Source organism: Mya arenaria, chromosome 2 (genome assembly GCF_026914265.1).
Source record: "Mya arenaria isolate MELC-2E11 chromosome 2, ASM2691426v1".
Classification (NCBI taxonomy): Eukaryota; Metazoa; Mollusca; class Bivalvia; order Myida; family Myidae; genus Mya; species Mya arenaria.
Genome location: NC_069123.1, coordinates 28,879,234 through 28,892,897, shown reverse-complemented (window position 1 = coordinate 28,892,897; position 13,664 = coordinate 28,879,234). Strand labels below are relative to the sequence as shown.

The 13,664-nt window shown below is 34.5% G+C and overlaps 1 protein-coding gene across 2 annotated transcripts; it reads right to left on the bottom strand.

Annotated features, from left to right (window-relative positions):
- Window positions 1-3,917: 3,917 nt before the first annotated feature.
- On the bottom strand, window positions 3,918-13,653 carry LOC128244339 (N-acetyltransferase 9-like protein). Of its 2 annotated transcripts, XR_008262945.1 has the most exons (8): window positions 13,559-13,653; window positions 11,722-11,831; window positions 11,016-11,075; window positions 10,256-10,336; window positions 9,687-9,746; window positions 9,152-9,246; window positions 5,135-7,966; window positions 3,918-4,968 (listed from the first exon to the last, which is right to left on the bottom strand). XR_008262945.1 is itself a non-coding variant. In XM_052962357.1 (7 exons), exons 1-7 carry the CDS (start codon window positions 13,633-13,635, stop codon window positions 7,847-7,849), a joined length of 603 nt encoding a protein of 200 aa, XP_052818317.1. In that variant the 5' UTR covers window positions 13,636-13,653; the 3' UTR covers window positions 3,918-7,846. The 2 variants fall into 2 exon arrangements, 1 of the variants encoding a protein (XP_052818317.1); XM_052962357.1 differs by having other exon boundaries at window positions 3,918-7,966.
- Between the last annotated feature and the right edge of the window lie 11 nt (window positions 13,654-13,664).

The following is a 13,664-nucleotide window of genomic DNA, read 5'->3' as shown; positions in this document are numbered from 1 at the left end:
CAACTCTCTGAACAAGTTGTCTACTTAGGGCATGTTTAGGAGCCTAAGGGGCCCTTTTAGCTTTTGCAATCTACTCAATAATACTCATAGATTGCTTTGAAAAATGGTTGCATATTTCAGATGAGTTAGTAGTATTATACATTTCTATGTCACACAACTGCCTAAGTCAGTCCTATAGTATTGGTCAGATGTGAAGAGAGGTTAATGTTTATTTTATTACCCGAATTTGGCACCTTTTCTCAAACATGAGCAGGCAAACATAGAAACTGAAACACATTGTAATTTCTTATACTTCTTTCTTACAATATTTAACATGAAAAGCATGAGTGCCATTCAATACAGACTTGAACAAATAGTTTCCTAAATTTCATTGGCTTTGGTACACAAAAGAGGGTCAATGATTTCTAGTACAGGTAGTAAAGGTGACCCCTATCACCCAAAACCTCAAGAGTTCGAGCCCCAACTGAGGAATGTGCTCTTGGCCTCTCAGGACACCTCCACCACAGTAAGTCAGTCTTTAGAGGGAATCATATCAGCCTTAAACTAATGGGTCAGTAGACCAAAGGTCAAAGTCATGGTGACCTTTACTAAATAAAATGATGGATGCTCCTGGGCTCAGTACATCAAAGGTCAATGTCATGGAGACCTTGAAAAGATAAAATGATGGATGCTCCTGGGCTCAGTACATCAAAGGTCAATGTCATGGAGACCTTGAAAAGATAAAATGATGGATGCTCCTGGGCTCAGTACATCAAAGGTCAATGTCATGGAGACCTTTAAAAGATAAAATGATGGATGCTCCTTACAGGCTATATATCAGACCTGTGGAATTCTATTTGTAGGATTTAATTGTTTTGCTGCAGATGTGAGTCGATCAGTCTGTAATGGAATTGAAAAAAATAAAATCTATTTCCATTCCAGCATTTTATTTGGAGTTTTTTTGTTTTGCACTGCTATGATAATGAGAGATACAGTAACGATGTCAGACAACAAACTAGATGTCATATGATACTACAGTGTCTTTTACATGTAATATTAACGATACCATACTTATGCATAGTGGTACTAGTGGCAAGAGTCTATTCTAATGTCCATCAAGACCGTCTTATGTTAATTTTGATTGAGGAAGAAAAAATAAATCAATATAATTATGACATCATTTCTTTCATAAATCTGGGAAATTACACGAAGGAACTAAATACATTAACTTCAGTTGAAACTGGAATAAATTCTATAAGGCCATATAAAAATAAAAGAGAAAGGTAATACATTTAACATAATAACACTGTTACAAAACAACACTGGCAAATCATTTGAAGCAACGACGCCATAGCAGGGATGATGAAATCTCAATCAGCTTGGGCCCATTGGCCCTAAATTCCCCAATCCGCAATTCATTAGTTTGCCCCTAAAACAATCTTCTCTCAATTTTCGCTATTGTTTATGTCAAATTTCTTTGCATTTAATATCTAGAAATTCACGTAACTGTCATCTTCAACCACATACTACAGTTTTATTGAACTGCAAACACCTTATCTAACCCACCGTAGCAATTTCACCCATGATGTAACTGTAGAATGGAGTCAGAAACAGGCATGTGTATGACGACAAGGCATGGAAAAAGTATTCTGACATTAGCCATAACCTTTCCGCTACCATAGCCGCCTAATGCAGACCCTAAATTCGGGTGTCCCCAATACCTCTATCATTCACCGGCGAACTACCGCAGCAGTGTAAACCGTACTCAAATTTTCGGCTTCTGATTACCGCTATCCTACAGCGTGGGAATACCGCTTATTTTTATAATCTTGTACATGTTTTGCTAAAAGCAGAGACTTAAATCTCCCGATTAAAATGCGTTAGCAATTAGGTAAAATGTTTATCAATTTCGAAACAGTACAAATTTATAACACAATTAAAGATGGTGATAATTAAAGAAGTCCAACTTCAACACAAATTATTTATTTATGAAACAACGTTTCGGCCATTCGGCCTTCATCGGGTTGTATGTATATAATGAACAGGAAATGACGTCAACATCAAATGACGTCAACGTTGATAACGTCAAAATATAGCATACATTTTTGCGCAAAATAATGTCTTATAGGATCTAAAGAGATACAATTATACTGGTAAAATGCAATATAAATGCATAAACAAACATCAATAAACCAGTATAAACTATGCAACATTAAATAGGTTAAAACAGTTATAAACCAGATTAATTCTGTGATTTTTTTAATTCTGCAAGAAGAATTAAAATAATATTTTTGAATTCATACCATTAGGAATGACTGTGCCAAGAATGTGCATCCATTTACTCTCCTTTAATAATCGTTTCCAATTGATAAAATTGAGAACAATTGGAAACGATTATTAAAGGAGAGTAAATGGATGCACATTCTTGGCACAGTCATTCCTAATGGTATGAATTCAAAAATATTATTTTAATTCTTCTTGCAGAATTAAAAAAATCACAGAATTAATCTGGTTTATAACTGTTTTAACCTATTTAATGTTGCATAGTTTATACTGGTTTATTGATGTTTGTTTAACACAATTAAAGAAATTAATTACAAACATTATATAGTACATAAAATTATATAACATAACACCCTTATAAATCAAGTTTGCATTTCACGAATTAGTGACATATACATTATCCCTAATTAGGTAATGTTCTAGTGAAAATGTACATTTTTCCTTTTACTTAAACCCTTTAATAGACACATTAATACAATAAAATGCATTTTATTGGTTTAATTATGTAACGGCAATTAAAATATTCACTTATTAATAAATATGACATATCGGCATAACTACGCTCTGGTTGACTTCGGAAAAATACAAAACTCTCATTAATACACTACGATTATGATGAATTTTGAACAAATGTAGGAATAACCGTAGTCGTGTGTTGTAGTAATTTGATTGAAGACAATCATCATTAGGTAAACGCACATGTTTGCAAAACAGCGCAATGGTAATCCTGTGATATGTAGGTTGTGGTAATTTTCATCTTCGGTATTGGCTACTTTTTAATGTTTATAAAACTACTATAGGCGAGTTTTGTAGACAGGAATTACTTCTTTAAACAAATTGTTAAGTACATAAAGGATAATATTATGCATTAATACACTCTGGTAGTTCTAGTACAAACATTTCAGGTATATATAGTTCAAAATTGCCGGAGACGTTTAATGTTATGATCAATCTTGGAATTATACCACGTGTGCATGCATAGATACACTAGGGCAGTTTTAGCTTTTGTAGTAACTTGATATTTATGTCTGTTGTTTTCCTCATAAATATGCTACGGCTAGTATTTGATATTTCTAAAACAGCAATTTTGTACTACAGTAGTAGAAAAAGGTTTTCCAAAATATTTCAAAAGTACAATGCTTAAAAAGATGTTTGTAAGGCAACGTTGCGAAATGTTTTTTATTATTTCAATCATATTATGCATGTGTGTGCTTGAATCGGAAAAAATCCTCATAAACACTCTCTGGAATGCCATGTGTGACTAAACTATGTATGTATAAATACGCTATTTTAGCCGTGCTTAATTTTAATGCAGACATCACATTATCACAGTTTTTTAGGCAAGTGTCATTCCATTTAAAATTCAGTAATAAAACAAAAAGTGAAACTTATGATTTAAGAAGTGGTGAAACAATGTTTGTGTCTCTAGTTCATTGTTGTTTGGGCCCTTTACGTGTACCTTAACAGGGCCTATTTTTTACTGTTCAACTAATGGGCTTGTCCCTGTAGTTTTCATTATATTATACATATGTTTGTGTATTTTAGTATTTACACATGCATAAAGCGATTACAAAACAATATGTTTTTTATCAAATAAATCAGAAAAGAATTAAAATAACAATTCAATATCATGATTTTTGACACACATGTTCCTATATAAATGTATACTTATAGGACTAAAATCCAAATACAGATTCACAATTCATTTATACATCAAGGTTATAAAATGTAAAGATCATTTATTTACATCATAGGAACTTGAGGAATACATAGGGATAAAATCAAACATGACGAAAATCAATAATGATAATAATTTTTCTCCTATCAACAAAGAACACATGTACATAATTATATAATAGAAAAACATAGACCAAAGCATAAATCAAAGTATTTGACTAACTATCATATTGCTAAAAATATCGCAAGATTTGTCACGGAAAACAACACCAGTATAATCACAGCATGCGATTAACGAAACGGCAACAGTGTCTAGTGGAGTTTCTGGTGCAATGCAATATCATCGGTGACCGTCTGTAAAAAGAAATCACATATTGATTAATATTTTTATAAAGACACTTTGTTAGCGACAATTGCATTGTATATGTGTAATTTCGTAAAATATGTCCTCATTTTAAGCATGAAATGTTAAATTCTATAAAAAAAACAACATTAAAACAAACATTGAACAACATTTTGTTATGATTATTTCATCAATACTATATTGAAAATTTATTTTAATACATGATTGATCTAAATGGCGCTTTCTTGTGCTAGACTCTGAAATTCAAGATGTGCCATTAAACAGTAGAAATAATTTAATGCATTTTCATGAACTTCAGAGGCTGTTCATTGTTTCGATTTAAGGGTCATTTCAAAATGCAATTATATAAAAAAAACGTATATTATTGAAAATGTTTTACAACCATGAGTTGTTGTTTTCCATTCTTCTGTGTTTCTGGAGCCATAGTCTTGTTTGACTTGACCTCTATTCGGCCTTTCATAGAGGTAATGCCACGATACGAAATAAAACATTCCTTTAAATAAAATAACATTTCATTTGAGTTTTATTTTATAAACATTAGAATTATACTTGTGCAAGCTGACTCTGCACTGCACATTGCCAAAGAGGTCAAGTTAAAAAATGTCGATTGTTTGTTTTGATTTCCTTATACGTGTGCTATTCCCGCCGATAAGTTGTTCTGCAACCTAAAAACAGAAACATAAAACATTAAACAGCTGATTGATTTTAAAAGATGTTGATCATGTTTCATTTTGGTGGTATTTGCAACGATCAATACGTTATTAAGCCTGATTATGGTTACTATTTAACATTCTACAGCATGTTGGTAATATACTGTAAAAAAAGTATTACCATTCTCTCAAACAGCTTATAGGTAGCCGGAGGGTTGACGTTTTATACATGATGAATCACAAGCGAGATGTCCACGGCATCCACACAAATTAGGTCCAAATTAGGTGTTGGTACACTGTAAATGTTGACTGTCTACAACACCCATGTTCTTTTTTAATTAAAAAAATAACTTTGATGCATGTTTTTCCCACTTTCCTTTTGCATTTACTTCTTCCATCAAAACCTTGTTCTGTCGGCTATTTATTATAGGATTGAAACATGTCATCGGGTTGCACACATGTTTTGATTATTCCCATGCAGTGGACATAAGCTTCCGGTCCGAACTATTTCATGCCATGTGTTCCCCTCTGCTGAGCACCCTAACTTTGTCATCTCTTTTCGTGGACTGATTTTGCGATTGACCAATATGTCCTTCCGGTGTTTAATGCGTGACACGAATGTATAGATTTTTTCCAAACGCCAGAGGAACTGATGTTTTAAACTTGTCGGCAAATACAACATGATCATCCTGTGATGTTTTCTCTTCAGTTCTCTACAACTGTTTGAGTCAACCCTACTTCTATCTTTCGACTTATGTTTCTTGTCTGTGAATTTGTGTTCTATGTCTTTGGTGTTGCCCATTGCCACTAAACCGGGTTTATGTTTAAACTTTTTGCTACTGAGCATGTTTCTGTAGCTTTTTGCAAATAATTATATTAAGTACGCCTGGTAATTCCTGAGATACCCCATGACACACGGAGCACCAACGATTCTTGAATGGTGATCGTGACATTTGATCATTGCTTCATCGACAGATATGTATTGATGCATGTTGTATTAAGTCATGCTCCTTTCCCATACAACTTTCATAACAGGGGTCACTGTGGTTCCAATGTAACCTTGTGATATTTGTCCGGTTGGTTTATTGTCTATTGCAGTGGTTTTCATGGCAACTGTGACAGCTATTTTGTATTGGATGTTCTGTTGATATATTTGCAGTCACTATGGTTTCCATGATATCTTTATAGCGATCACGTAATAGATGTCCGGTTGGATGTATAAGAAAGTTATAGCATATATTTCAACAGGAAAAAAGCGTAACTAGCGTTAAATGACATTCAAAGGCAACGTCGCCTTTGAAATGGGTTTTGTTATGTTGATTATGTATTATGTTTATACAGGAAATACCGCTGCGTAGTTTTGCATACTTCTGGATTCAAGAACGCTACCAAAGTGCACTTAAGTGACTGATTTAGTTTGATTCAAACATGAAATGTCTACCTTATCGAAGTTAACACACAGTCCGTAAAACAAATATCACAGTAATACCACTGTGCAGTTTTGCTCATTTCTTAAATTTAACAGTGATACCACAGTGTACTCCTGATACAAGAGGAAAACCATAAGCATGCTGTTTTATTAAAGCCAATTTACAAAAGCCAGAGGCGAATAATGTTGAATGACGATTTTTAAAGAAATACCGTTGCTTATTTTTGCATGGTTATTATATTTGAAAGAAATTCCATAGTGTAGTAACTGTTTCTAAGACAAAGTACCATAGCGTACTAATACTGTTTTTAAAATTCACAATTCTTCTTCTTTTAATGAAAAACGTACCATAAATTTGTGGAAAATGTGCATTTTGCGGCTGTGGAACTGGACGTACCTACTTTTTCGGTACGTTTCAGTCGTCTACAGTATTCCTACAGTAAAACAGTAGCGGTAACCAGCACCCTTGAAAAATTGGTCTGCATTAGGCGGCTACGGTAGCGCGTTGATGTACGGTAGCGGTATTCGAAAGGATAATGGGTGTCGCTTTGCAGGGATGCTAGCAGGAACTTTGTGTACATTTGCCATGAAGTTTGAAAAGCTAAGCAACCTTACTCCTAAACTGCAAATGGCTTAACTTTTGGATCATCCAAAACATCTTGCCAGATTCATGTACATGTATGCTCAAGTCCTAAAGGCTTTACTACATCTACTTTAGAACGAGTGAAGAGCATGCAAAATGTTTTCATAGAAGGTTACTTCTTTCACCAACTTTGCAGCTTCAAGGCTGGACAAGAATTATATTGATTCTCTGTTTTTAGACTTTGTGCAATACCGTTGTTTTTACCAACCATGACAGCAGCACCATCAGTACTTAACCTGTGAGTTTCAGACACGTCAAGCTCTTAGATAGCTGACAAGTGCATTGTTTACAAAACTAGCGTCTGTTGAAACAAGTTTAATCAATGACATCCATGATCGAGATTATTAATGTTATTATTATTAGATGTTGGTTCCTCCCTACTAATATCTGTGCTTCATCTGTTATGATCCCAAATGCCAGACTCTTCAGTTTTTGAACGTTACTGTCATCAATGTTTTCAGAAATCAGCCAGATTAACCCACAACAAGTATTTTTATCTTGATATAAGTTCTATGTGGGCTTTGTGTCTTAACATACTTGTATACGACAGAAAGTTGCATAATTTGAGAAAAGTAAATGTGTCTTTCCAACCATGTAACTATGCAGTTTAAATAGTTTCAAGCCATTTTCTTGGCCTATAACCATAAGGAATGTGAATATGACTCAAAAATAGGACAGTTCTATTACTTTGAATTGGAAATGAACAATCCAGGAGAAACTTAATCAGAATTGAAGAACGTTGCCACCTGACTCTTTGGACCCTGCATGCATTATGGCATTCATTTTTATCTTTTAATATCTTATGGCTTCTCAATATGATGTCATCTTTTTTCATATCTTTCTTCTTTATAGAGTTGTGAGCCTTGAAGAATACCAGCAATCACATCGTCTGTAACTCTCAGCTCATAAGTGGTTTCTCGAAATACATCACTTTTCTGTATCTGAAACATGTTTAAATCAAACATAAATATGTGTAATAAAATTCTTCATTTTTAACTGATGGACTTGCACACATGCAATTACTTTCCAGCAAGCCACAAAAGTTAATTGATTTATTAATAATATTTCCATAAAATAAAATTGTAAGCATGCCTGTTTCATCATCACCAGATTCCCTTCCAACCATAAAAAGAATCCCAATTTCAAAAGATCCAAAAGAAAAACATACCAATTAAGCTACTGCCAAATTATGAAAAAAGCATATGTCTCGGTTTGGTCAAGACTGTTAATTGACAATAATGTGTTAAATGACGAAAGCCACCCTGCCTATGCCACATAGTACCAGTCTGGCTTTACCCTCCACTGAAGTTACCTCTTTAAATGGGATCTTGGTAAACATAGTTGAACTGCCGTGATTGTCATAGACTATTTTAGCACAATCGTTACTTTTTTTAAACAGATCTTGGTGAATATAGATGCACACAAGTGATTATCATAGATTATTTTACCGTAATACCTACGTCTTTAAACCTGATCTTTATTAACATAGTTGCACTGGTGTGGTAGTCATAGCCTATCTTAGCACAATAGTTACCTCTTTAAACCCGATCTTGGTGAACATAGTTGCACTGGTGTGGTTGTCATAGACTATCTTAGGACAATAGTTACCTCTTTAAACCCGATCTTGGTGAACATAGTTGCACTGGGGTGGTTGTCATAGACTATCTTAGCACAATAGTTACCTCTTTAAACCCGATCTTCGTGAACATAGTTGCACTGGTGTGGTTGTCATTGACTATCTTAGCACAATAGTTACCTCTTTAAACCTGATCTTTGTTAACATAGTTGCACTGGTGTGGTTGTCATAGCCTATCTTAGCACAATAGTTACCTCTTTAAACCCGATCTTGGTGAACATAGTTGCACTGGTGTGGTTGTCATAGACTATCTTAGCACAATAGTTACCTCTTTAAACCTGATCTTTGTTAACATAGTTGCACTGGTGTGGTTGTCATAGCCTATCTTAGCACACTAGTTACCTCTTTAAACCCGATCTTGGTGAACATAGTTGCACTGGTGTGGTTGTCATAGACTATCTTAGCACAATAGTTACCTCTTTAAACCCAATCTTCGTGAACATAGTTGCACTGGTGTGGTTGTCATAGCCAATCTTAGCACAATAGTTACCTCTTTAAACCCGATCTTGGTGAACATAGTTGCACTGGTGTGGTTGTCATAGCCTATCTTAGCTGTATAACAGCGCACTGACAGTTCCTCAAACCCTGCAAAGGACAGGAGAATACAGGGTACTGAAGAAAAATAAAGCATGAATCGTCTTTAAATCTCCATTAAAAGACAACACTTTCCCAAGTAATTCTACCTTAATTTCCTATCAATATTTTTTTACACTAGAGAATGATGTTTACTTTTGATTTTTATGTTTTATTCAAAAACGCATATGAGGTAAATAAATCCTTGTACGTCTTTATTCATAGAACGGTCTGCTTTTTAAAAAAGCCTGACTCCAATATCATGAACATTCTTAAGGTGATATTCATATTTAAAATCAATTGTTACAATACTTAAGTTTTTTCATTACATGTGGGTGTGATTTTTAAATACTATGAAGATGACCACACAAAAAAAATAGGACCATATTTTCAGCTTCTTTTTCTTCCAAAAAACTAGACGAGCCAAAATTAATTTCAGAACTAAATCTTACCATACACCATCATACAAAACAATGCTTCTTTCCCAATTCCTTGGCCCCTTGCAGATGGATCTGTAGAGATTAATAAAGAAAAATGCAAAAAAATGCAAAACTATGACAATATTTCACTTTTGTATTTCTAAATATTATAAGACGGCGTAAAAAGATATTTGAATTAATAATAGTAATTTCATCTTTCAAAATAGTAAACAAAAGTCGTTTGTTGGGAGTTAAACCAATTAGCAATTTCTGATCTGACAAATTATACATTAAAGCATTTATAGCTTGTCAATGTTTTAAAGAAATATTTGGTAAATTGTCAATGATGTATAGCGGGTTGCTGGCGGTGATGTGCAAATTTTTTTAACCTTTATTTATAGAAGCAAAAAGTTAAAATCTGTTCATCATTGATATTCAAATGACACATGGTAGACATCTTTCCAAGACGCAACACAGAAACACACACATGTGTAGCAAGGCCCACAACTCTTGCTTTTATAATTGTCAGATTGTGCACCTTTTTTGAGAACAGACAAGCATTAGAGTTCCCTCAGCAACACTCTTGTTCTTCAGTTACTTACCTGCAATCATGATTTCAATTTCTGCTGTTGATTTGTCCACCTCATCATTGAAAAATAGGTTCACATCACCAACCATACTGTCTGAAAATAAATGAAAAAACATATCACAAAGAGTGAGGATACCATAATGTTTGTCTGATTTTCAGTTAAAAACAATTAAGAGATACATTCCCAGATTTTATGTTGGAAATGATATTTTGTTTAAACTTGTGAATAAACATGACACGGAATAGGAAATATTTAAGCACAATAAAACCATGTTATATAAAACAAAAACAAGCAGTTTGGAAGTGTTTTTTTTTTATAATTTGTTAAATTAAAAGATGAAAATGCTGTTCTCAGTCACAATGGTGAAACTTCATCGATAAAAAGGTACATGGAGAAAAAACACTGATTTCATTTACTTAAACGAGCAGCAGGTGACAAGGCTGATGTTAAAACACCTGAAAAGCACCAAACATTAAATGGTATTGCTGTATTGGTCTGGAACCGAGAACTAAAATTGTACCGAGGTACCGGTTCCCATCAAAATGTACCCACCCCACATCCATGCCCCATTTTTTTTTATCTAAACTAAATAGTAAAAAAAAACATTAAACCGCTTTACAAAAGTCACTGAGAGAAAAATGGTGTACTGTTTCAGAATATAACAGAATATTACAGATTGCACAATTCTTTATGTGATTTTTTTTCAGAGTATTAAAAGTCCCTTAGAAATTATTTTTAGTTCAGAAAATGTTACATTGACAGTATGTGTTACCTATCTCTGATGCCTCTGTATGGTCATATCGCTTCTTGTCAAGGACAATAAAGGTGCATTCTGAAAAGGAAATCAATATCATAGACATACATTCTAGAAGTCAAATGCTATGGAAGTGCAAACTACATCAGATCTGTAAGTTTTAATAAAAAAGCAGTTCATCGACAGCGATTATGGAACATCAAGTCAACAATGAAAAGCAACAGTTTAAACATGTGCTATTTTCAACAGTCATTAAGACATAATTATTACACTGCTAAATTTATTAAACTTCAGGGGACAAGCCTAGTAGTTGAAAATTCTAAAATAAACCCTATAAGACGAACGAAGCAAGGGCCCAAACAACAATAAACTAGGGACACAAACATATAAACACCACATACACAAAACAGTCTAGTCCAACCATTCATTGCATACATTACTGTAAACTGGTCATTCTTCGTACGATTGACCCTATCATGTTGCCCTGGCCTAAGCTCAACACTACCCTAAAACATGACGAGAAGCTACTAAATGTTAGCCCAATGAGAAATAATTTAATGATTGGAATGAGATATCCTCTATGTTAAAAACTGCTTTCAACAAGGCTACCGGCCTGCATATGAATTGCCTGATGTTTGTGCTTTAAAAGCACAAAAATTGTAGGACAAAGCCCCAGACTGTAACGTAAAACAAAAAGCCCTTTTTACCGATAATCGCAACTCACTATTATCATCATTTCTCCAGGACTCCTGCATGCTATACTCCTCTTCCAGTGTAAGGGGCTCGGATGCTGTCAGTTGTTGTAACTCCTCGGACTTCATCCACTCATGGTACCTATTAAATAGAACAAAAAAGAAATCATAAACACACTATGGTCGTTCAAGTCATACATTTAAGTGAGAACTTCAGTATGCATGGAAATTTTAAGAGATCGTTTATTTTCTTAACTTGGTGTATAGGGGTGTTTTCATCTCTGATTTTGATAGATGAGATAATTGTTTAGACCTCAAATTTCGCAGGCAGAACGCTAGTCCAATTATCTGTACTCAAAAAAATCCTGTATTGTTTTCCACATAGATCTAGCGCCTGCCATGTACAAAGAAAAACATCAAAAACCTGTTCATATGGACTTGCATACAGCCTGGTACAGTAGAAACTCACTAAACTGGACAAGGTCCGGACTAGGCAAAATTTCTGGTTTAGTGAGGATTCCGGTTTAGTGAGGATTTGATGTACGGAGTAAGTTTACTCAAAATATTAACTGAGTTAACCTTGAAGTTGAAAACTGGAATAAAATGAAAACACATAAAGATAACATTTATTTAACATCAACAATGGTTCAAGTAACTTGAAATAATGCATAGAATATATATTCATTAATATATCAATGTGCATGTGCTTGTTACATCACAGATACAGATTATATCATTTATATCGTTTATATCATTGTATCTTTATGTTTCTACTGTGACACATAATGTTCAGTCAAGGTAATTGTTCTACATTACTTAAAGCAAGTGTCCAGTGTCGTCTGTTTCTGTAACAAACAAATTAATGTTTCAATTTTCTTTTCACAAGTTTGATTATCGTGCGGCAGTCAATCCACAGCGCAATCATTATTATCCATTATTGAGTTAACACATCACAGGTGCAATATTTAACGACGCACCGGCTGTCAAAACAAAGTGACACGCGATTCCCGAATTACTAATACACAAAATCATTTTGACATGTTGGAACAAATATATGTCCGGTTTTGTGAGGTAAAATTACGTTGACAACTAACAAATTTTCTCGATTTTTTGTCCGGTATCCGGAATTCCGGTTTTGTTGGGATTTTTTTACATTGAAAATAGAAGGGGAAAACCGGGAACCTGAAAAAAGTCCGGTATCCCGAGCATTCCGGTTTTGTGGAGTTCCGGTTTAATAAGTTTCTACTGTACAAGTCATGTCAATATTTTTTGTCATCTACCACTGCTTCTATAAAGGATGATAACATAAGCCACACAATATGTATATGTTTGTAGATTTTAAAATAAACCTGGGAGGAAAAGTGTTCCCAATATGAGGCTCGGACCGATTGTTGGTAGTAATGTCATTGATAAGTTCAGTAATGCACCAGTCAATTGTAACCACGGCCCCCCCAGGTCCGGGGAATAGCGGGGACTTTGACTTTCAGTCCAGCCAATCCCAGCTAAAATCCCCGCCATGCAGAAACGAACAGTTGGTAAAATCCCCGACAAATGCCCCTGCACCCCAGGGACCCTAGGTAAGGCCCATTCCCCTGCTATATTTAAAGCAAAGACAAAACCACCGCATTCACCCGGCACTGTGGGTCCACCTGAAAGTTAAAAACACGGCCCATTTCACCAGCTATCCTCGGTATACCCCCGGACCTGGGGGGGGGGGGCGTGGTTACAATTGACTGGTGCATAAAATGTCAATGGTCCGAATAACAACGTCCGAATAACACTACAGAGAAATATATACTGATATATCCCTTTCTTTCGATTGTCATCTAAATTTGATTAATGAATATTAAAGAAGGGTATATGACTTACTTCAAAACATGTTTCTTTTCATACGGAACTAAAACAACTTTTCCTGAGACAAGTTTTGTGTTTTCATTTATTTTCATGTTGGTGTCGAGTTTAAAACTTACCCTTA

Coding starts and splice junctions, on each gene's coding strand:
- LOC128244339 (XM_052962357.1), bottom strand. CDS start 13,635: ATGAAAATAAATGAAAACACAAAACTTGTCTCAGGAAAAGTTGTTTTA. Junction 10,337..11,015: donor TACAGAGGCATCAGAGATAG/GTAACACATACT, acceptor ATTTATTTTCAG/ACAGTATGGTTGGTGATGTG. Junction 9,747..10,255: donor AATTGAAATCATGATTGCAG/GTAAGTAACTGA, acceptor TAATCTCTACAG/ATCCATCTGCAAGGGGCCAA.